This window comes from Dryas octopetala, chromosome 9, assembly GCF_963921425.1.
Source record: "Dryas octopetala chromosome 9, drDryOcto1.1, whole genome shotgun sequence".
Classification (NCBI taxonomy): Eukaryota; Viridiplantae; Streptophyta; class Magnoliopsida; order Rosales; family Rosaceae; genus Dryas; species Dryas octopetala.
The window spans coordinates 5,594,340-5,619,860 of NC_141374.1; the positions used below are offsets into that span (position 1 = coordinate 5,594,340).

Genomic DNA, 25,521 nt, shown 5'->3' on the forward strand with positions numbered 1-25,521 from the left:
TACCATAATGTGATCATCCACTTTATGCAGCAGGTGAGCATTCATTTGCGCTAGATAATCATTACTATATTCTCTCTATTACTACGATTCGCTTCTCTTTGATGATTGATTTGTTGGTTTTTTTTTTTTTTGTTCCATTACTCAATGCCAAGTGGTACTGGGGAAGCCAGCATTTGGTTTGTGGTTTGCTATGCCTATGCTATGATTGCTATCCAATGACGAATTAAAAACCATTCATTACTCTTGCTCTGATCATTGCATGTTTATTGCTAATTATATTCTCTACTCTTATGCATGGCCTTCAATCCTATTAGATCCATTTCCATGGATCACCAAGCTTGCTATTCACCAGGTTGCTATGAGGTATTGAGTTGTTGCCTTACTGACCTTCTATTGTATGGATAACAAAAAGTCAGGGAAAATTGGTTTTGTTGCAACAAAACCTCTCTGTGAGGGGTGATGCGTTCGATCGGTTTTGCCTGTTCATTATTTTTATTTTTATTTTTGGTTTTTTGAAGAAAAAGGATATGTGCATGGCTGAAATTCTACCATAGTCTTGTGCTTGCTTGGGATGAGGGGTGCACGAATCTGGAATTGGAGTTTGTCCTATTCCCTGTAGCCGGGCCTGCTTGTTTGGATCTCCTTACACAGTTCCACTTATAAGCCTTTTGGCTCAGGATTCTGAAACAGTATTGAAAAGAACAAATAAAAACCTTATAAACCACGTATGGAAGAATTAACTCTATTCTAGTTTCTTTTTAAACATCAACTTTATTAGGAGTAATTAATGTTACAAATTAAATTTAATAAGTGAAAACGCACTAAACCACAGAAGTGTTTGTGTAATTCACTATTTTGACAAACTTATAACAGCACATTGGTTTTTTTGGACTTTTCAATGATTCTACATATAGGGGGTTATGTGCAAGTGTGCAACTATATTAAACTTGAAAAGTTGAAAGAGTGTCCATGTGAAATATAGGAGAAATTATTCTGTATAACCACTATATTGACACTTGGTATAACTAGTCTATTTGTTTTAATATGAGTGGATGTTATTAATATTATACCCTACTAATATAAATACATCGTCCAGTAATATCTCTACACGTTGGATTGATTATACCACATGATGGTATATCAGTTATACCTTATAATTTTTCGAAATATAGAAGTATAAGGAGTTATGTATATATGCGCTTAACCACAAAAGGTGTTGTGTAATTAACCATATTTTATACAACCAGATTTTCAAATTCAATTTCAAATGCTTCTCATTTTTTGTTTTTTTAAAACTCACCTAACGATCTAATACACCTATAACCTATTCACCTACATATTTAATGTAGGCTTATTTACTAGTTTGCCTCCTGAAAGTAACTTCAATTCTCACTTTACTTCTTAAGGTTTATTTTGTATCACATTATTCCCTGAAACTAATTATCGTGCATCACTTTGCCCATTTCTTATTTTGAAAAATTAATTAAAAATAGCTCAGAACTCAGAAAAATACATGAAAAATTCCTACGGACTCGTCTTCACTAGTTCTAATTTACTATGGGGTCAAATTACCAATTTGCCCTCTGAGAGTTTCCAAAAAATTTAGGTAGTCCAAATTTATTTCTAGAAAATTAAAACAAATTTCCCTTTATAAAAATTCTAAAATTTCCGTAAAATCTCAGATGAATTCTAAAACATACTTTGAAAATTTCCAAAAACTTGATTTAGAGAATTCTTCCTAGACTTTACGGAAATTCTAGAATTTATTTTATAGAGGAAAATTAAGACCGAGAGATCATTTGGGTAGCAAGTATTCACAAGAAAGTTAGTGTTATTGTTTAGAAGACCAACAGTGCAAATCTCATATTTTTGGGAGTTTGAGAGATTATCCTATAGATTTCCAAAGAGTAGAGTATTTTAATTTTCTGGAAACACTTGGATGAAAAATTGGTCATTTGACCCCATAGTAAACTAGTACTAGTCAAGACGAGTCCGTATGAATTTTCTATGTATTTTTCTGAGTTCGAAGCTATTTTTAATTAATTTTCAAAATTTGTAAAAATAAGAAGTGAGTAAAGTGATACATGAGAATTAGTTTTAGGAGATAATGTGATACAAAATAAACCTTAAGAGTAAAAGTGAGAATTAAAGTTACTTTTCAAGGGGTGAAATAGTAAATAAACCTTTAATATAAGACAGTTTATTTTGCAAGAATAAATACGGAACTTTAATTAGCGTGTTTGCTATGCACGCTTTGAGAATGTTACTTTTTACATGGGAATGAGATACCCACGTAGGAAATTTGTGAGAAACCCATGAGTTGTGATAAGTCCACTTTTGAACTTGCCTTAATAAAATAATTCACCTAATAGAGAAAATTAAAAATTTGGTCCACTTATTTTATACTTAGTTCAATTTTGGTCTACGATTTTTTAAAAATTCTATTTTGGTCCACTAATTGTTCCACTTGTTCAATAAAGGTCCAGATTTATTTTATCAAATTTGTTCCGCCTTTTACCCTATCAAATTTTAGCCAAATTCAGCAAATATATACTTGTTTTAAAACTATGCATCTCCTCTTTACAACCATATAAAGATTATTTAAATCGGAGTTCTAAAACTCAAGATAATTGGCCCCAAAGTAGGGTACCCGAAACTTTCAATTTTTTCTAGAAAATTTTCAGATTTTTCAAACTTCACTAAAGTTCAATTCTTTTTTATTCTAATATTCCAAATTAGTTTATATGACTAAAAAATAATGAAATATAACTTATACTTCAATTATAATTGAAGAAAACACACAACCAAAAGGATTTAAAATCATAACTTAAAAAAACTTGTGGACCAAAATTGAGCTTAAAAAAGATCGTAGACCAAACTTGAAGTATATATAAAATAGGCTTAATTATCGATTTACCACCCAAAACTGTAACTCATTCCCACTTTACCACCTGAAAGTTTTTTTGTCCCAGATTACCACCTGTAACTTACATCCATGTCCCATTTTACCTTATTCCGTCAACAATTCCGTTAATGCTGACGATCTGGCCGTTAATGCTGACGTGGCGTGCTAGATGTGCGCCACGTGTCACATATTTTTTTTTTATTTTTTTTTATAAACTTTGAAAATTCATTAAAAATAGCTCCGAACTCAGAAAAATACACGAAAAATTCCTACGGACTTGTCTTGACTAGCACTAATTTTTTATAAAGTTAAATTACCAATTTGCCCTCTAAAAATTTTCAAAAAAATTAGAAAGTTCAAATTTATTTCTAAAAAATTAAAATAAATTTTCCTCTATTAAATAAATTCTAGAAAAAATTCTAGAATTTTCGTAAACTTTTGGACAAATTCTCAAAAATATTTTGAAAAATTACCAAAAGCTTGTTTTAGAGAATTATTTCGAGACTTTACAGAAATTTTAGAATTTTTCTAGAATTTATTTTATAGGGAATTTTATTTTTCTCTAAGACCGAGAGGTCTTTTGGGTAGCAAGTGTTCACGAGAAAGGTAATGTTAGTTTTTAGAAGACTAACAGTGCAGACCTCATATTTTTTGGAGTTCGGGAGATTATTCTATGAATTTTCAAAGAGTCTAGAGTATTTTAATTTTTTAGAAATAAATTTGGACTTTCCAAATTTTTTGGAAATTTTTAGAGGGAAAATTGGCATTTTGACCCCATAGTAAATTAGTACTAGTTAAGACAAGTCGGTAGGAATTTTCCGTATATTTTTCTAAGTTCGGAGCTATTTTTAATTAATTTTCAAAGTTTATAAAAATAGAAAAATCAAAAAAATCAAAAAATATAAAAAAGATGTGACACGTGGCGCACATCCAGCGCGCCACGTCAGCATTAACGGAATTGTTGACGGAACAAGGTAAAATGGGACACGGATGTAAGTTACAGGTGGTAATCTGGGACAAAAAAACTTTCAGGTGGTAAAGTGGGAATGAGTTACAATTTTGGGTGGTAAATCGATAATTAAGCCTATAAAATAAGTGGACAACATTTGTAATTCCTCTATGTTTAATACTAAAAGCTTACTTATTATTTTTTTGAAATGTTAAACAACCCCACGTTATAAAGTCATTATTTGTATTTTACAGGACCGATCGATAGACCCCCTTACTGATTGATCGGCATGTTTTTTTGTTTTTAATGGCGATTAACAAAAACTCACAAAATTATGGTGAGTATAATTCCAAATGATTGTACTTATGTATTTTGGTATATTCATTTTTCACATGTATATGTATTAAAAAAAACAAAGAAACATTTATATGAGTATCACTTTTATGTTATTTTGGGACTGAGAGTGACCAACAATTTCTATGATGGTAATATTTTTAAATAAAAAAAAGAAACGCTCGGCTCATTAAAAGTAGGGTGGCTTATCACTGCATGCAGCCCGACCTATCAGGCTATTTTTGCTTTTAGCCTTGAAAAAAATACTCCCCTTTTATTTCCATCCCCTAATAATGCATTCATTGTGAATTTTTAAGACCAAATTATACATTGAAAATTATTTTTTCATCATTTAAGTATGGGTAAAACTAAAATAATTTTACTTCCAGTTACTCCACAAACCAAGTAATAGTAGAATAAAAAGTACTTCCAAAGAACCTATTCCACTCTTCAAAGGAGCCTAAAACGAATCAAGGTTAATTTTGTAATTTGCAATTGTCTAGTTAGTGCAGCTTAGAATTAGTAGAAAGCAAATGATACTTGTAGATGCCCGGCAAATGGTTTGGAACTAGATTCTGCTTGTTAAGCAACATCAAGAAGCTAACGTAAAATCAGACGTTAATACTCTTTCAAAATTTCAAGGACATTCCACAATTCTAAACAAGCAGTTCTTTTGAGATTTAAGTCCTACAAAGTAGAACCCCCCATGCAAGCTAAATCTAAAATCAACTTGAAAACCCCCCTTCAATATCATTACAACTGATGTTTAGAAAATAAAATACACAAATCTTATTTTAATGAGTAGACCAAAGAGCATGATACAATTTTCCCTCGCTCCTCCGTTTAATTATAAAGGGCATACAAATAAGATCTTACGGCACATCACTCCTGCCTGACATATGGTGAGGAGCTCATATCTGTACTGTAAAACGAATCCTCTGGTCCACCATAGTAGGTCTCTTCCTTCTCCTCATCCCACTTGAGAACCTCCCTTATGAACTTAAATGCCTCATCAATAGTCACTCGCTCCCTTGCCCGAGCTTGCCACACAAAAAGCTTTTGACCTGTGATGGAAGCATAAAGGTCTTTGAACTTCATTGCGACATAGAAGTAAGCTTGATGGGCCAGTGACTGGTTATTGTGGTGGGGCTTCAGTGGACTAAAATCATTGAACCATTCACAAGTACTCAAAGGCACCTGATTGGCCTTTTCCTCAAACAGATCATACTTATTTAGTATCAATACAAAAGGGGTATCTTTAAAGCAAGGGTGCCTGACCATATTCTCAAAGAGCTCCTTGCTTTGTATCATCTTATTTTGAAGTAAGGCTCCACTCCCACTACTGTCAGGGGAGACCCATATCTGATCATAATTGCTAAGAGCAACACAGAACACTACCACTCGCACGTCTTCAAACATTTCCACCCACTTACACCCTTCATTCATCCCCTTGGCATTTACTCTTATGAGTTGGTATCTGTGAAACCAAATACAGAAAGTTCACAAAACTGAGAATGTATATTAAATGTCAGCAAGCAATTGACTGAAAAATTTCAGTATATATATATATATAATGGAGATATTGCCCTGACTAATTTTTTGATACTTGCAACAAAGAAAAACAGTAGTGTACTTAGGTGGTAGCCCATGAGCCTCAACTCAAGTGGCATGCAGGGTGGGTTAAGGATAGAGATCCTAGGTTTAATGTAGGCAGAAAAATAGGTGGTAACAGTGCCACTTGATCATAATTATGGAATGACAAAGAAAAGGTAATTGAGTACACTGCTACAGGGTTGGAAACCTCAAGACATGCCCAATTAAATTGGCCAAGCCAAAAGCTTCAAATATGATTACACAGACAGCAAAATAACATTACTTAGTTAGAGGCGGGGGTGGAGCTTCCAGATTTTCTGTGTAGGTTTCAGACATTGGACTTCGATCGTCAAGAGAGAATTCTATGAAAGCCAATCCGTTTCCTTGAGTGACCCCTTCTGCATATAGTATGTCTCGTTCTGAAGGTTCATACTCATTGCTAGAAACCTCAACAGCCTGGAAGAAATAAGACCTTATTGTTTAGACATTTAACACTTGCCTAGGCACCTGGAAGAAATAAGACATTTAACACTTGCCTAGACACCTGGAAGAAATAAGACATTTAACACTTACCTACACAGCTTGGAAGAAATAAGAACATATTGTTTAAACCATATGCCTTCTTCCATTATATAAAGTATCATGTGCATTGGATAAAATGTTAAATTTTGGTGCATTTCTAAAGTTAGTTCCATGCTGCAGGATTTATGCAGATTCTGCAGTTCTTTTTAAGTAGTGTTAGATTTGAAATTAATTTATTTGATTTTATAAAAACTGTCTACATTTGAAAATTTTGATAAAATCAGCTTTAAAACTTGGATCATCTTGCTGTTCTTAAAAAATTTGGGAACAAAGTTTGGTTACATTATAATTGATTTTGTGAGTTGTCATTATTATTTATCAAATTTGTAGCAAAACACAAATCTATAAGTAGAATTATTTCATCTCCCACATCTTTATTTTGTTCTATTTTCCTCTTTGAAATACCCTTAAGTCATACCGCTGTTCAGGGGTGTGACAACTTCACAAAAATTAAGATAATATGATCAATAAAAATGTAATGAAATACCCAGTTCAAAAACAATAGCACCAATAAGATTTATGCAACACCCATAATCAATGAGAATGTAAAGGAAATACCTGGCTTAAAAAGTACTCTGCAACATCTGGGAGGAAATGAAGCTCGTCTTTTCTTTTATATGTTTCCTGAATAGCAGGATCCTTCCAGACCTCTTCAACTAATGGAGCATACTCACGTGTTGCAGCAGGGAAGAATGCATCTAAATCTCCAGTAGCAATAATGTCAAGAAGCCAGTCAGAGAAATGCTTCAACCTCGGGTTGATGGAGTAAACACATTGAGTAGTTTCATCAAGGTCAACCTCCCCACCTGAAACAAGAATGCAATCAGATATCACATACTGAATAAGATGTAATCAAGGCAAGCAAAGGTATTCGCAATTGGGTCTCAAATCTCAATTAGCCAGAAAGATCATCTCTAGCCTTAGCAAATAGTAAAGAGACAATTGAAACCGTATTTTTTTTTAATATCAGACGTGCAACAAATTATGCTTGTAGGATGAAACAGTCGATGGTAAAAGATAGCTGGAATGGTCAAGAAAACATTTCTTTTTGTCTCTGGGGTACAGGATGAAAACTGCCAGTAATGAGTTGAAAAAAGAACTCTGAATCCCCCTCCCCCCCACCCCTTTTTATGCCTTCCCCACTGTGTCATCAGAGTACTGTCTTTCCCATTTAACACTTGCCCTTCAACTAATTTATTCAGGGATTTTTAGATAGCGGTACCCAGTAGCTGAAATTTATTAGGAGCAGCCCCAAGTGATTTTCACTGTTGAGTAAGGTCCTCTGTTGAAAAGTCAAATATTGACCACTGCTACTACATGTAAAAGGAGGGGAGGGGGGCGAAGATATTTACAAAAATACCATTCCCACTCAGACATCTAAAATCAGAGAGACATTTTCAGAGACACTGAAGGAGTTTGAGATACACAGAGAAACTGCCCCAAAAATATCAATTTTTTTTATTAATAAACCACAGCTTTTTTCTGATGTGTTAAATGTGGGATTCTTTTCAAGAAAAAAAAAAACTGATATATATATATATGTATGTATACATCTTCTTATTGTACAAGGTCAAAATTGGGTAACGATTACATAACCAATATAAAATTAACAATAACTCATCTGCTTTGGTGTCAACATATTGTGTCTCACAATTGTCAACAGATTTAAATTTGGTGTATATGCTTGGTGTAATGACATATACAGTATTTAACCATCTTAATATGGAATATCAGACCTGTGTGACTATATAACAGTTACATTTATCTATATCCACAAAATCCAGCTGCAGACCATATGCAGTAAATCAGCCCTAAACGTGATACACAAAAACCTAAAATTTATACAGAAACAAAAGATATTGATCAATTGCATAGCTATTTCCTTGTGATATTTATGGGAAAAAAAAGAATGAAATAAGGGACATAATGTGATATGATACGAAATTATGAATTAATGATCTCATGAAGTCAACTAATGACAGATCTAATCCTAAAAAATATGCTGCTATCGTTTACACAATAAAAATTATTACAATGGACTCGATCTAACTTACAAATTAATTGATTGTAAGGAAAAAAAAGTTGAGTTCTAACTTATTAATTAATTGATTGTAAGGAAAACAAATGCAGTTGAGTGACTTTTGCACAGACAAGTGACAGTCTAATCCCCTTCTCAAAATGTTTCGTACTAGCCAACTTCACAAAGTAAACATATAAGGTTCTAGGGCAACTGGATCGGAAGAAAACTGGTGGGAAAGTTCTACAGCCACCACGACTCATAACAGAAAGTTTGAGAGTACTCACTTCTGCAGTAATTTCGCAACAAGCATAGATGCAAAGGCGACCACAAGGCAAATATAATCACATTTTAATTTCACACTTCTCTTTTTCAATCCTCCCATGTCGGTACTGATAACTTCTCAAAATTTTAAATGGTTCATGCATGTAAAAGTTTCCGATACGCAGTAGAGATTACCATTATTAACATTGCTACTTGATAATTTCATAAAGAAGACAAAGAATGAGTAGACAAGCAATTATGTTTGCCTTGCAATTAGCCAATTACTACTTGGGAATAGTTCATGATGACTGAAGCAATACATTAGTAGAAATTTGAGTTAAGATTGAAAAACCATATATGTATTTGTACATACTTGCAAAGGTACCTGCTTTGGTGTTTTGATCATAGGAACCATGTGCTCTCATCCTCGACAAAGCCTCCTCTTCAAAGCGCTCCCGCCCATCAAGCAAAATGCTTAGATATTTGTACATGTTACTCTGGATCATCAACTTTATATCCTGCAGTTCTTCTGCAGTAAACTTGTTCCCATACAAGAACTTGGCCTACCCAGTGATCACAGGAAAACAGTGAGCATTACCAGTAATGAAACATAGTAATAAAGAGACCATGAGACTTTAGAGTAGAATTCAATTAATGACACTCATGAAAAACAGAAAAATGTATCAAGAGAATGCTTGTCAATTATGAGATTGATTTGCAGTTTCAATAACAAACCCAATGGAGGGAAGTATGCTAAACCTCAATGAATCGAATTTTTTCTTTCCTAAATGCGGGAGCACAGGTTACAGACATCCCTAGACCCCAGCCATCGACCATAAATAAATAGGCAATGTTTGGTCAATGTTGTGTAAAGCACATTAGTCCCAATCCCAGGAAATTAAATACCAAATGGACAAAAGAAAAGATGAAGACTTATATAAAATCCTTATGAACAACCTTTCATAATATCTTCAGGAATAACTAAAACTCTTGTGGTTGTGGAGGACGTATAAAGTTAAAATATGATTTTTTGGATGTCAATCGGGCTGACACAAAACAACTGATGTGCAGGCATTATAAAATCAACCTGCATCTTATTGTGAATTAACACATTGTTTGTAATCAATTAAATAGACATTCCAAAGTTTATATAAGATCTGAGAAAGAAATTCAACAAAAAGGAAAAAAAAAAAAAAAAAAAACCATCCACCTTAGCTTTCCAGATTAGAAAACAAAAATATTTCCAGACTATATCAATCAGTTGGCACAAACCATAAGAGGAACAACCTTCAAAGAACAATCAGGATGGAAATTTGAACATACGAGAAAGGGAAAAACTAGTTGATGCAATGCAAGTTAGACATTGTTTTCAGGGAGCTGGGCAGAAGGAATAAAAACCTGCACCAGTGCCGCTGATGCGTTTTCATATGCTGAGATAGGCAAGAATTCTCCCTATTCATAACAGAAGAATGCTCGGCACTCGCATTGTACCATACATTTCCCACTGTGATCTGTGTATGCATCATACACAGATCCCACACATGGGATCTACGTGGATCCCACAAAATACTCAAATCATAGAAGCAGTAGTACCAGTACAGCAAGAATACTAGATTATTTTTTTGCTATTCATAAAGGTGGAAAGCAGCCACGCACCAATGATATGAGTTGCAAGAAATCTGTCTAGCATCTGTCACAAAATGCCCATAAGTTATCAAAATTGTGATGAAATCCCATCCCCAAAATTCAATTACCTTTATTAACAGGTACTCCTTTCATTTAATCTCTTTCTGACTTATGGAAGACTCTCAATAGTGTGTCTAGTGAGAAACACCTAATAAAGAAAGAAATGTGATCCCTTATTGCTCACTAGTTATTTCATACCCTACGAAAAAACTCTTAGCAGATAAATGAGATCCCTCGTATAATTAATTAAAATTTCGGTGCAGTAAAGCACTCTAGTTCGTTGTACAGCATATAGAAGTCATTCTCATAGATTGTGCCTGCAATCTGGTTATTGTATTCTAGAAATTGATTATACAAAACATCCTGAGAATAAGAAAGCCTGAGAGATATGGATTACACTATGAACCTAATGATATGGCATGACAAAGTGTGCGATGCAGTAGCTACAGCTTGGTTAGAAAAGGAGTGTCCTCTTTGGAAGCCCAAGACTAAGCTCATTGGCCCAACTCTAAGACTAAAGCCTTTTTGGTCCAAACAGAAGTGTCTATGGTAGTTTAAGAGTTGGTTATTAAAAATATATAATTTTATAAATCAGGAGTCACTCTAGAGTTAATGTCAAGTTTTATTAAGAGTATTTGTTTGGACCTTAGGAAGATGCAATGTCTTTTGAGTATTAATGAGTCTTTTCATATTTCTACAATATTTAATGAGTCTTTTAGAATTTCAAAAAGTCTTTTGGTATTTTAGGAGTCTTTGGGGGATGTATCTGAAGCCTATCAATGAGGCTATTGAGAAGTAAACCAAATCAGATTTTGAATGAACGAAAATTAAGTGTTGTTGAAGGCTTGGTGCCTTGGTATATCTCCTCTACCTTCTCTCTTTCCCTTCTACATTCTTCTCCCTCTTCTCCTATTTCTCTAAACTTACAGCAGCCATAAGCCCTCTTTGTTCTCTATACCTATTCTATTTCTTAAATTCTCTATCATCCTAAGCCCACCATAACCGTAGGCAACACCCACCTAGTGTTGTCCTGCATCAGTGGTGGACATACATTTATACAGCACATACATATAAAGAAACAAAGGCACTTGAAACTAACATGAAATATACCAAAAAAAAAAAAAGATACTCAGCTCTAGAATCAGGTCAACTACATGTATTCTCCTCTCCATTTGATCCTTTACAGTGACTTTTTCTGTCTAATTTGTGACAATTCTGTTCATGAGTCATGACATGTTTACGTGTGTGGCTAGACAAAACAGCATGCACTCCCATCTATGGTCTATAACAGAAAGTTCACCATCTAAACCACTTACTACCTTTATACAAGACCAGAAATCCACTTACTACCTTTATACAAGACCAGAAATCCACTTACTACCTTTATACAAGACCAGAAAACCACTATAGAAACACATATTCTTGAGAACAAATAAATTGTAAAATGTTGCTGAGGCATATGTTTGTAATGTAACCTCCACTGCAGAATCTCCTTTTGGGCCACTAAGACTAAGTAAGCAAGCAAGCTACCTCTACAGTCTACCGAGGGTATTCCCTTTTATCTTTACTTCTAGAACTTCCAAAATACCAGCTCAAAAAAAAAAAAAAAAAAAAAAAAAAATCAATCATATTAATCACAATTTCTAGAAAAACACAGCACCCTTGATGCATTAACATTAAAGGCTGTACCTGCTTGAAGATAGTGCTGGTTCCAGACCCTTGAAGTCCAAGAAGAAGAAGCTTCTGAATTTTTTTCTGCTCCAAATAAATTGGAACGGTGGTATAATTGCTAGCCTCATCTCTTGGTCCATGAGGTTGACCATGAAGCACAGGCAAAGAAAACAAGGTACTGACAAACCTAGTTGTTGCCTGTCTAACAAAAAGCAAATACAGAATGTTTCATAAAGATATCCATAATCAAATATAGGGTCAGAAAGATCAAACTGAGTTTTCTAGTACATACCTTCTCCCAAATATTTCCCCTGATATTATTCTGACCTTCTTCCTCATAACGACCATCATCATAGACCCAAAAGTGGGTGTCACGTGGACATTGCACACTTGCCACCTGACAGTATAAACAGATATATTAGTAAAGACATCAAATTCACTGCAACCAAAGAAATAAAGACAGACATAGTAATAGAGGGGCAGCTATCATGTTGAAATTAAGATGTTCATCTCTTAAAAAAACAATATGAAATTATAATGTAGGGACAAAATGTTCTTCAGGTAAACAACCCATAAATTATAGGGAGAAACATGTAATGTGAAATTCATCCAAAGGAAAAGGATTCACAGGCATTCTCTTATTAATGGTAGGGAGAAACTACAGTGGGGACAAAAAGCCAAACATTAGAACTTTTGGACCTTTCTTCAGCTGCATTGTTCCCATACTTCTTGCACTTTTTACAAGGCTTGTAACAAATACTACCAGACATTATCACAACTATACAGCATAACAAATACACGAGGATCCCAAATCAACTTGATCAATGACAAAACCAGAATTTTACACTACACTTAATTTAGGAAAGTCTTGTTTGGCCAGCTAACAAACCAGAATAGAATAACTCTATAGAATTACGCATAAAAAGTAAGCATGGCCAATTTAGTTGCAATAGTAGGGCACACGATTTGGTAATCCTAAGTTTTCCTGTAAGCTCAAGAAGATGCATAAAGTATATATATCTCAAAAGTCGTATAAATAACCCTACATAATGGAAAAATGAATCCCAATATACATAAAAGAGAACCTATGACTAGATTATAACACGAACAAGTACACTCATCTTAAATGGAATATCAGAATTCGTAAAAGCATGGACTAAAGGGTCATCCACTAAAACCTAGTGGCATACCACAAGCCTAGAAGTTACATCTTATACACACAAAAATAAGAAATAAGATATAATTCCAATAATAAATACCTTTAGCACCCTCAATTCAAGTTTTGTAATTTCTCGGCCATTGATGTATACTTCAGTGTTTCCATTGCTTGCATCAGGGCTAAGTTTCCCAGTGAAATTTAAGTTTGAACTTATGATTCTATCTGGTTTTTCTCCCTCCTGCCAATCCACAAATTGAGATGTTCAAGGAGATTCATAGTATTCTTTTTGGCTTTTCAATAACTGGACAAACCTTGTTAAAGATTCACTCACCTTTCCCCAGAGACCAGATTCTTTATCATACCAATATCTACCAGGCTTCAACTTCCGCGGAGGTAAAGGGCATCCAAGTAATTCAGCCATCTCTTCTGGTTTTAGAGGGAATCCATTCACTATCAGCTGCTCTGGCCGAAGCTGGTTGGCAGAACATTCTTTCTCTGCTTTCATAATCTGCTTGACTTCCAACGGACTAAGCAATCTGGACAACACCCTTGACTGCTTACCCAATTTTAACCGCTTTGATTCATCAATCGGCTGACTAATGCATGTCACACACTTACGCCCTTCAGGCATTGAACCCATTGCCCTAAGCACACAATTGCTGCAATACTTAGCATCACAAACCAGGCACGATTCCTTAGTTTCCCACTTTCCTTTTCGACATCGAAAACAAATTCTACTTTTGTTCTTCTTCTTCTCCTTTGAAACCCCAACATACGCTGTAAAAACTGGTTTCTCTACATCAACCTCTTTCCTCTGAGAGCTATCAACAGTATTAAAAGTGACAACTGGAGCTCGCTTTACTTCATTACCAACTTGTTTGGGAGGAATACTAGGAGGATTATGAACTGAACCTGGAGAAGCTGAAGGTGAGGCTGAAGAAAAATCAGGGTTTTGCAAAACAGACACTACAGACTCTGAGCTTCCTGATACCCTTGGACTTTGAGTAGGGGAACTTGTGACACCAGCAATACGAGACACTGGCAGAGGAATTGGTTCGATAACTACTGGACCAATATTGGCAACTGATCTTTGTGATTCAGAAAGTCGTTCTACAGTTGGAATTGTGCGTGAATTAACATCAAGGGGTTCAACCCTAGGCACATCATAAGAGACAGGAGGGCCCTCATACTCCAAAGCTATAGAGTAATCAAGATCAGCAGCATCTTCAGGGAGAGAAGCACCTGGCGGGAGCATCTTCCTCACCACTTCCCTCCAGCTCTCTCCCTCCTTTTGCTCCATTTCTTTCACTATAGTACTAACTTCCTTTACTCTCAGCCACGGTCTGAAACTATAACTCCTTAAATAAGATCATAAAAACTGTGCTCTATATTATCCAAATAAAGAGCTTTAGTTTCCTTCTAACTTAATTGAACACCATAATGCTACAATCTCTTAAAGATACACAGCTAATAAGATCAGCACAACCAAGTTGAAGTACTAACTTATATCAGGTTCTGGTGATGTGGGATCGCTTTCAGAACGAGTAATAGTCTCCGGGCAGCCGCAATCGATGATCACCCTTTGAAATCAGCAACTAATCAAACATTTGAACCAGATGCAAATTAAGTGAGACCAAATTCAACCCTTTACAGAGTCCAAAGCTAACTTTCAAGAAAAGCCAAACAAAACCCATCTAATATTGGATCAAATTAAAGTCAGAACCAAGCACCCAACTTTGAATAATACAAATTTTTATAAGCTTGAAAACTGCAGGAACCATAAACAGACATTTCTTGTTTTGTTTTTCTGTAGTGGTCCAACTAGTTGAAAAAATCAAAGTCAAACAAACTGTAAATAAAAGAAAACAAACAAAAAAAAGCCAGCATACCCCTAGAACCATAGAACTGAGACTGATTCAAAGTGAGATAAATTATTCACCAAACAGAAAGAAAAGGAATCAGAAAGGAATATGATAAATTCCCCCTTCAGTAAATATTCTACTTTTGGGGGAAAAATGTCAAAACAAAAAGGAAAAAGCAAAGCTTGAGAGAGAGAGAGAGAGAGAGAGAGAGAGAGAGAGAGAGAGAGAGAGTCAAATACCTGGAAAGGGACCAAATGAAAGGGGAATCTGGGCTTAAAATCTAAGAAGCATTTTTCTTTTTGAGCTTAAGCAAAAGGTAAAGTTTCTTCTTCTGCAAATCCAGCAAAGCTCATGAGAAAAGGAGAGCCATGAGAAAAGAAGTTTTTTTGGTAATAATGAGAAAGGTAGGTTTTGAAGCGTAAAAATAAAATAAAAATTAGACAGAGCGTGATAAAAGAATAAGGCAAAATTCAGACCAAAAAAAAAAAGAATAAGGCAAATTAAAAAATAAAATCAGAGAGAGAGAGAGAGAAAGATGGGACCCACAGCATTTATCTCTCGTACATAGCTCCAGTAATGACGAACATGGAAATGTGGAACTGATCTTTAAGGATATAACATTTAATTAAAAATTAAAAATAAAGATTCATCTAGATTAAGGAATAAAATTTCGGTTTCGAAAAAATTTTCGATGAAAATTTCAACGGAAATTTTCGTTGAAATTTCGATTAAAATTTCGATTTTGACAAAATTAGATAAAAACGACAGAAATTACTATCAAAATACGAAAAATTTTGAATGAAACTTAATCATATGTTTATTTAACATATTATCTACTATATTGATAAAAAACATTGAAACCAAATTATATAGTAGGTTTTATGTGATATAAGGTGAATATAATGCGCGCTGGTAGTAAATACTGTTAAAAAAATGGGTCACTAATTAATAATTATGTAAATAACACCTCAAATTTATTTATATTACAAATTTAAATCATGAATTAAATAAGTATTCAATACCAAATAGAGTTTCTAGCAGGTTCAAAATTTTCGCTGTCTTCAGTATCATCATGTCCAGAGTAGGTGAATTGCGAAAAATAATCACCCCAAGATACATATCCAGCATAACTTTGCATATAATTCCTAACATGCCAACCGTATGGATCAGGAGGTGGTATTTGTGGTGGAATTTGCCCATAGCCATACTCATTTGAAGAACTACTGTCAGACTCACCTAAGTAAAAGGGATATGGTGGGTAGACTATTGGAGGATTTTGCCCATAATTGTAATTATCATCTCCTACCCCCATAGAACCAAAACTGGTGGATAACGAATCCTCTTCTTCTAGTATCATACCCACATTACCTCTTTTCCTGCGATTGTAGTCCTTTCCAATGGCACCAATTCCCCGTCCTGCACGCCTACTCCCATGATTCTCATTTTGTGTTGCATGGGTGTAGTTTTCTTCACCAGTAAATCAAATGATATCGTATTGATCATCTCCAGTGTTATTTTCATTTCTACCATCACCCTCACCATTACCTCTACTTCCACTATTGGTAGGTGTGTCTGATCCTGTATCAGAGTTGCCTGATCGAGAAGGATTAGTGGGAACATTTTCGTTGCGATTTATTGGACCTCGCATAAGTTCCTCAAAACTCTCAATAAGGCACACCTCCTCATTAAGAACTTTTTCCACATTGATACCTTCTTGGCGTGCTTGAGCTGCAACATCAGGATATGGATTGCCTGCATTATCATCTAGATGGATGGGCCTGATCCACTGATAAAGCTGGTTTTTCTCTGCATCATCATCCCCCATACAATTTTCAAACATATCTAGCGGATCATAGTTGTCGACGCGATCTTCCTCAACTTGTTTGTCTCGAATTCCAAGTTTCATATTATAGTAGCAATAGACCATCTTTTCTAGCCTACTATATGAAAGACTGTTTCTTTGCTTGGTGTGTATGAGAGCGAAAGTGCTCTAGTTTCTTTCACAAGCGGATGATGACGCCGTTTGTGAAAGAACTTTGATGGCTAATTTTCTTACAGTAAGCCCATCAGTCCCATACATGATCCATCATTCACCTGAATTGTACAAAATTATGAGTGTAAGTTCAACCATTCAATTGATCCAACTAATAAAAGTACGGTGTATACTCACTAGGAGACATTTTTGATCTAGCAGCAATTGCAGCTCGCTCTCCGAACATTCTCTTCGCATCTTTGAAATAAGTTAGCTAGATACAAATCATACAATATCCATCAAAATATAAAACTTAAAACAATCAAATTCTTTAAAGTGTTATGGCAAATTATTTTCACCTCATTTCCAAATTGGGCAACTTCCGTTGAATAAGAATCCAATGTTTTATATACATTATGCACAGCCCGAATAAGTTCACCATCATTTGACACGCCTTCTTTATATTGGTAGCGAGGATTCAAATAGTGGGCTGTATCAAGTAAATATTGAAATACATATTTAGTGACAATAATTTAAAGTTAGATAACTTAGATCAATGAAAAAACATGTGGAACTAAATTTAATTTAAACATATTTAGGTTACCTGCTGCATGCAAATCGTGTTGTAATGTTTTAAACCATCGATCATCGATGATTTTTACCACCCACCGTGCACCGTGTTTAAGTAATAATTCTTCATTTACAAGACGCATCAACTCATAAACGGATCCCATAGTAGGATACACCTCTGTATCGACAACACGTAAAACTAGGTATAAAGGTTTTAACAAACCGCAAATCTTAAGCACCTGTTGCCAAAATGAGTGATCAAGTACTATGGATTCCACCTGTTGTCTTGTTTCTCCTCTCTGGAAGTTGCTATTGCCCCAATCAGTACAAGTGAACAATTGCTTCAACCCAATCATCTTTCGATACAAACTATCCAATGCAAGATAGTGGGTAGCAAATCAGGTGGGACTAGGACGAATAATATCTCCACCACAAATCTCACGCATTTTTGCCAACAACCAGTTATGGTTGTAAATAAAATTTGTGATCTTTTGAGCCTTTTTTATCACCTTAGCAACTAACTGGTTCTTCATAATCTCTTCGAACATGAGATTAATGCAATGTGTCGCACACGACGTCCAATACACATTATATTTTATCATTAATTTCTTCCTTGCAGCGACATATGCAGAACCATTGTCAGTGACAACTTGAACAACATTGTCCGGTCCAACCTCCTCCATTACATCCTTTAGTAGCCTATATATATATATATATATCTTGCATCCTTTATGGGATTTGAAGAATCAACGGACTTAAGAAATATAGTCTTACCTCTTGAGTATGTCATGAAGTTTATAATAAACAACTTGGTTGGACCTGTCCAATTATTGGACATGATTGTGCAACCATAAGTTGCAAATCCTTCTTCAAGTTGTTAACATGCTCTTGCATTTCATTAAATTCTTTTTCCAAATATACGTTTCGTATCTGATAAGGTGATGAAGGTTCCACTCCTTCTCCTATCTGCTGACATCCTATCACCAAGTTTTTGAAATGATGAGATGCTGCTTTTGAAGGAGGAATATTTTCGTAGATGAAGAACTTGGCTATCAAGCCCTGCATTTTCTCTTTGATTGACCCTCCAGAAAAAAGATTTTTAGCACTCTTTTGGCGTGCTTTAGATGACTTGTAGAGGCTTGGTGCTACTAGGGGTGTTGGTTGTAATTCTCTCATGCTTGATCCTCTTCTCAACTGTGAACAACTACTAGACCCAAAAGCTTGTCCCCTATTCGGGACTTTATGTAGGTGTTCTCTATCCCATTGTGCTGCTTTAGATTGTCGAATTGCAGCTCGAAAATTTCTTCACTCTTCAGGCCCCATATCATCATTATAATCATCATCGTCATCGTCGTCACTGTCACTCAAGTTTATATGACCTTCTTCGCGAAGTTCTGCTTGAATCTCTTCTATTTGTTGTGCTTTCTTGTTCCTTTGTTATTGTTTATATCTCAAGGTGTTTGCAATGTGTTGTTTCACCTCTGGTGGGACACTAGTGCAACGTTTCACATTGCTTCCAGGATCCATACCTGCAAGGTGGTATTCAGTCTTGTCACTCCACCACCCTTCATTACAAGGCCACAATATTTGCATATTGAACCTTGTTTACTAGCCGAATTTGGAAGTGCATGCTCCTAAGCTGAATCACGTGTTCTTCCTCCACTATCCATATTAGTACCTAATAACAAAAGACATACACAATCACAAATTCACAATCATCATAATAACAATCAAATATGCAAAATAACAATCAAATAAAAGCTAAGTTGATGGCTTGCTGCAGCACGACATACCAAGAAGTGAAAGAACACAGACTTTTACCATTTGAGTAGTCTATAATCTATATCAATTAATATTATTATATTACCATATATTAATATATATGTATATGATAGCACTTCATTTATAGGCTTATAGCCACCAAGATGTGTGTAACAACATTATTAGAGTGCATAGTTAAAACTGCAGAGAAAAACAAGCACTATAGCCTACTGATGATTACGTAGCTATTAAGTATATATTGGTACATATTGATGATTACTACTCTATAATTTATATATAGTGCTAGACTGCTAGCTTCAGTATATATTGAAGCCAGCTGTATGCCTGTATACATAAATTATAAATTTATAATAACGTTTAATATTATTAATTATATATATTAATAACTGCTGCCTGTATACCCCAGACTTCACAACTAGTATAAGCATTTGCCCCATGCCCCCATCTGATACTATCATATTCATTTTCTAATAGAAAAAAAAAAAATTGGCACCAGTAGATTGTTTCAATTTACAAAGAATAGCACCACAACCAAAAACAAAACAACTCACCCAACACCATTACTATTTACTTAAGAACAATAACCATTGCACAAACTTTGATGCTTCTTCTTCCCACACACCACGTGTGTTCTTTGCAGATGGGTTTTGTGAGGGTATGGAAGGGGTTTTGTTATCCTGGTATCAATCAAAAAGTATCTTTGAAAATTTTCTTCCTTTCGATCCCTCTGTTTCTCATCACGCAGGACGAGCAAAAACCAAAACCCATTATTTTCTTTCCTTTCCATCTCTTTCAACCTCATCAGCTCATCTCTTCTCCATTCTCTATTTTTTCACTATCAAGAGGTTCTTTGTTTTCCATATTTTTAATTATATATTAACAAGTACCCATATTAAAAATTAACAAGGAAAGATACATATCAATTTGAAGGGTGAATGGAGCCATCAGCGGAGGGAGTTGAGGGACTGAGGCTCTGAACCATTTATAGACTTTCCAATATAATGATTATAAGTTTATAACTACTCATTTCTTGATCAGAGATTCAGAGATTCAAATTGCAATATTAGGCATCAATATTCAATCAAGCTTATGCAATTGTAGTACAAACCTTGCAGGGGTCTCGCCGGGGAAGAAAGTTACAGACTTTGCAGGGAGTCACGTCGGAGGAGGAGGCAAGGGGCCGCCGCAGGTGGAGAAGACAGAGTGAAGAGAGAGAGAGAGGAGAGAAATATTTTGCGCAAGGGAGAAGACAGAGAGAAGAGAGAGAGATCTGAGTGTGTGGATGAAAATGAGGCTGGGAGTGATTGAGTGATGAGTCAATCGGTGAGGTATCACTGTTTCACAGCGAAATTTCATCAAATTTCGATGAAATTTCACTGAAACACACTTGCAGGGGGGTCGAAATTTCGGCCGAAATATTAGCAAAATTTCGCCAAAATATTATCGAAAATTAAGGGATATGTGATAAAATTTCGAGATTTCAAAAAAACGAAAAATTTCGCCGAAATTTTCAAAATTTCACTCCTTGACTATACCTAACATCATGAGTACTTTAATTGAACATGTAGCTTCCAATAAGGAATCCCTCACTTGTGGGGTCCATATGAGTAGTTTTGTGTCGATTTGAAATATTCATTTTTTACATCTCTATTGATAAATCATTTCTGTAAAAAATCAGTCAAATCGAAAACCGTTAAAATATCCAATTTGGATCAAACAAATAGACAAACTACAAGTTCATTTATAAATATTTAAACTTTGATCGCTTAATCAAACGGATAAACAGTTTTCGATTTGACTATTTTTTGCAATGATAATCTATCAATAGAGATGTAAAAAATGAACTGTTCGGATCGACACAAAACTACTTGTGTAGGCCCCACATGAGGATCTCTCATTTAACAATAAAGGAGGAATCCCTTATTAGAAGCTACCTGTTTAATTGAATATACTCTTTTTATTCCACTTAAGCTTTTTTTACCCCTCCCCCTTTTCAATTCTTAACTTTCTATACTTTTTACATTTTATGTGACCAAAATACCCCTCTATATATATACTTTATAGACCGGGAATTCCACCAGTAGACCAAGAAGGCCACATCTATCTCCTTCCTTCCCTCTCTCATATGATCGAAGACTGCATCAATTAGCACCTGGGTTTCCAGATGGAATTTGACTACAAAATGTTATGAAGTTTGGGTTTCCAAATTGATATATGGTTTCCAGTAAGCTATGGGTTTCGAATGCAAGCTATGGATTTCTGATATTTTTTGTTCACAAAATTGGAGTGCATCAAAAAAGAAAACCCAATAAGTAATGCATGAATGACTTTAGAAATTGATCCAAAAAGAAAACCCAATTTACTGGGTTTGATACAAAGAAAACCAAATAAACCCGATAAACACATGGATATTCAAACCCATGAACCCAATAAACCCAGTAAATTGATCTTTGATCTATGTGTTGCCTTTGATTTTATAAAGGCTCAATGGGGTTTTGTTGGGCGTGGGCGAGCAGTGGGCGCGGTGGGAAATGGAGATTCTGGGTTAGCAGATCCAAATCTTCAGATAGATATCAAGATCTTCTTCTTCATCTGTGTGATGCCTTTGATGGGGATATTGAAGATGATGTCGTGAGGGAGGGAGGTGGTGATATCCCCTCATCTGGTGTTGCATTTGATCTTTCAATCACAAATTCTTGTCGCATTGGGAAAACTGAATATTCCCCATGAAAAAAGAAGAAGATCTGGTGGTGGTGAGGGATGAAGATAAAGTGATATCATCTTCATATTTAGTTATTATTCATCCAAATCTTCATCTTCATCTGGTGTTGCATTTGATCTTTACAATCACAAATTTTTTTATTTTGTTGCAGCCTTCGATCAAATAAGGAGAGAGGGAGGGAGAAAGGAAAAAAAAACAAAAAAATACAGTAACAAAATTTGGGTTTTTATATGAAGGGCGTTATGGACATTTCACACGAAAAGGGTTAGAAAGTTAAGAATTGGACTGGGTGGATCAAAAAAGCTTAAGTTGAATAAAAACGATATATTCAATTAAATTGCCCTAACATCATCACTATACTCAACATTTCTCTATACTCAACATCTTCACTCATCTCTCCAACAACTCTACACATCTCTCCACTCAATTCTCTAACAAAACCCTAAACCCTACTACAACATTCTCTACAGTGTTTTCTGTGGCATACCACTGAACATCATTTGTTATGTTCGGCCTTCTGTTACCGAACACTAAAGTTACTAACAGTCATATATTTTGTTTTCATCAACAATAAGATACGTCCACCCGAAACAACAGTACGTGTTGGGACAAAATATGTTGTGAACTACAATAATGAGTTCATAACCAACGAGGTAAATGAATTTGCATTTTAAATTGTTACCTATGAATTATTTACCTCGGTTTTTAAATAATAAATGTTTATTTACAAGTGTTCAAGAATCGAGATGCATTTGTCAAGTGGATTTGTGCACAAAGACAGATGAATGGTATTGTAATCATTATCAAGAAATCTGATGTCGAGATTGTTGGTTAGTTGAAAGAGGCATAATTAAATTGGTTGTGAAAGAAGTGGTAATCCTCCAAAGGAAAAATCAGTTGTGAGATCAAACAACAATTAAACTAAAACAAAGATGTGTGATGAGAAATCCAATGGCTAAAAAAGAAGCGTTCAAGGCCCTCAAGCACAAAGAAGTGTGATTGCCCATTTTTATTGAAGAGTGCGAAGATTGGTTCGATGAGTTGAAGCTTGAGGTGGTATGTGGGGTGCATAACCATCCTGCTGTATATCACAACAAATGCCATTTTTATGCAAGGCAGTTAATCGAAGAAAAGAACGCCTTGTTGGCTGATATGTCGAAGAGTATGCCAACATGAGGGACATATTATTTATAATTAAAAAAAGATATTCACTCAATATCATCATAATAAGAATAATCTACAATGCAAGACAACAACAAAGGGTGATTGAGAAGGCTGACAAATCAAAGATACAACTATTGCTAAGTAAGTTACCTGGACATGTACAAATATGTAGAGTGGCATCATAGTAGCGGCATCAATAATATTATCAATGACTTGTTTTGAGCTCATGACCCTATGAGTGTCAACCTATTGCGTGCATTTCTTCATATTTTGATAATGGATTGTACATGAAAAACAGGTTTCAGTTACCACTCTTAGAAATTGTGAGGATGACATCCACATATGTAACATTCTTTCCTGCATTTGTGTATCTTGCTGGTGAGAAAGAAGACAATTACAAATGGACTTTGACTAAATTGAAGAGTGTGATGAATGAGAATTGGCTTCCTAGTGTGATTGGCATTGATAGAGAGTTAATGCTTATTAATGTAGCTCGTACTGTTTTTCCTAAAATTAATTGGCGTGAAAAATAAATATTAATTGGCCAAAACCAACTAATGACCTAAAACCGAAAGTGGCAACACCATGTGGTGCTACACAGCTTTGGATTCCTGAAAGAGGAAACCAAAGGGACGGGCACTATTGAGAGGAGTTCGACACGGCGTGGTTTGACGGCATGGTGCGACGGTGGGTGTGGTTGTTGTGGTTGTGGATGTGGACTTTGCATAACTACATTCGCATTTATGGAGGTGGAGGGGGACTTTGTGGTTGTTGTGGCTCAAATTAATGTTGCATAGAACAATATCTTGAAGCTCTCTCTCTCTCTCTCTCACTCTCTTGAAGCTCTCCAACTAGATCTCACTACACCCACCGAAATTTACTATTTGCCACATTGGATTTGTATAGAGCAATATAGCATGGTTCGAAGCTTTTTGGGACCTGTGCTAGTACACTAGCTATCAGAAGCAGGGATATCAAAACTGGTCATATGCAATTTTCAATAAGGAAGTGCATTTAACAGCTAGCTAATTCACTCTTCTATCTTAATGTAAAAGTGTAAAACAACAAATGGTACAGAGAAAATTCAAAAGTAATCTAGCTAGTATAATGCAATGCATACAAAGGCAGAGAGAGATGTCCATTGCAGGTAAGACAATGTGATCAACATTCCATTAGGTTTTCTACAACAATGATCCTCATATACCTAATACCCAAACCCAATTTGGTCTTTAAAATTTTGGGTTTGGGTCTCACCAACACCAAGGCTCTGTTTGTTACGCTGGATTGTGTTGGACTGGACTATTTTTAGGAATTATGTTGGACTGGAGTAAGCTAGACAAATGTTATCCTATGTTTAATGCTGTGTCAGATTATGCAGTTGGATAAGCTAAATAGCACTGTCTTGTGTTTGATGCATGACCGAACTAAGTTATAATTATTTTAATTTTTAAATTAATAAAAATAATTTAGTTATCTATTTTTAAAAAATATAGTTTCAAGACTTAAAATAATTAACTTTATCTATTTGTTTGTTAAATAAATACATTTATCTAATTACAATCCACTTTTTAATATAGTTTGAAGAGTTAATATTTAATCCTCAAATTTTCCACCACGAGAGGGGCAGTGAACCAATTGCTCAGAAGATGATTATGTGGTCATGGACCTATGTTATATATAGGGTCTTGAATCTGAGTGTCCTCCCATTAAGATAACTCTTATCAATCCTAGTTAGACTCCTATTTAAAGACTTACTTTTGATTATGTCTAGTTGTTAGCATATAGCATAACATCTAAGTAATCCTAGTCCATATTAGTTTAGGATACTTACTGATGTGAACTAGTTCTGAATTGATTTGGTATAGAACTTCTATTACTTGCTCCTCAAGTATAACACATAGTTGGTAACCGAGTAGGACAATGCCAAAGTCCATAAGAATCTTACACACAGAGTCCGTAGTCAAAATTTTCATTTCACCCTCAGGAACACCCATTAAGACTTGAAAATCTGAGGGAGTGATGATCAAAGTCTTTCCATGTATCTTAATCGAACATGTGGCTGGTGCAAAGCGATCAACAAGAAAACAACACAGACGACGGCGAAGGCCAATGCACTTAATCTAAGCCAGCATACCAAACCCCATATCATTTATAGCTCTAATTTTGTCAGCATTAAACCCAAAAACGACTTTCCTAAACCAATCAGGCGTGCATCTAGTCTTTATTGTGCAGGTGGCTTGTGAGACTTGCGACACTTTCCCAACAACCTCGTTAGACTTTTGCTTAGGAC

At 35.2% G+C, this 25,521-nt stretch overlaps 1 protein-coding gene across 5 annotated transcripts; it reads right to left on the reverse strand.

The window, feature by feature from the left end:
• Positions 1-4,794: 4,794 nt before the first annotated feature.
• On the reverse strand, positions 4,795-15,417 carry XLG3 (extra-large GTP-binding protein 3). Of its 5 annotated transcripts, XM_086256461.1 has the most exons (10): positions 15,261-15,417; positions 14,663-14,754; positions 13,491-14,508; positions 13,260-13,397; positions 12,293-12,397; positions 12,019-12,198; positions 9,017-9,206; positions 6,921-7,168; positions 6,064-6,236; positions 4,795-5,664 (listed from the first exon to the last, which is right to left on the reverse strand). In XM_086256461.1, exons 3-10 carry the CDS (start codon positions 14,457-14,459, stop codon positions 5,070-5,072), a joined length of 2,598 nt encoding a protein of 865 aa, XP_086112587.1. In that variant the 5' UTR covers positions 14,460-14,508; positions 14,663-14,754; positions 15,261-15,417; the 3' UTR covers positions 4,795-5,069. The 5 variants fall into 5 exon arrangements, with proteins under 5 accessions (XP_086112587.1, XP_086112586.1, XP_086112588.1 ...); XM_086256460.1 differs by having other exon boundaries at positions 13,491-14,754; XM_086256462.1 differs by lacking the exon at positions 15,261-15,417 and having other exon boundaries at positions 14,663-14,920.
• Between the last annotated feature and the right edge of the window lie 10,104 nt (positions 15,418-25,521).

Excerpts from the sequence above, each read along its gene's own strand:
- XLG3 (XM_086256461.1), bottom strand. The coding sequence starts at position 14,459 with ATGGAGCAAAAGGAGGGAGAGAGCTGGAGGGAAGTGGTGAGGAAGATG. Across the intron at positions 9,207-12,018 it reads CCAGCACTATCTTCAAGCAG|GCCAAGTTCTTGTATGGGAA; the intron begins GTACAGCCTTTA and ends ATCACTGGGTAG. Across the intron at positions 7,169-9,016 it reads CAAAGCAGGTACCTTTGCAA|GTGGGGAGGTTGACCTTGAT; the intron begins GTATGTACAAAT and ends TTCTTGTTTCAG.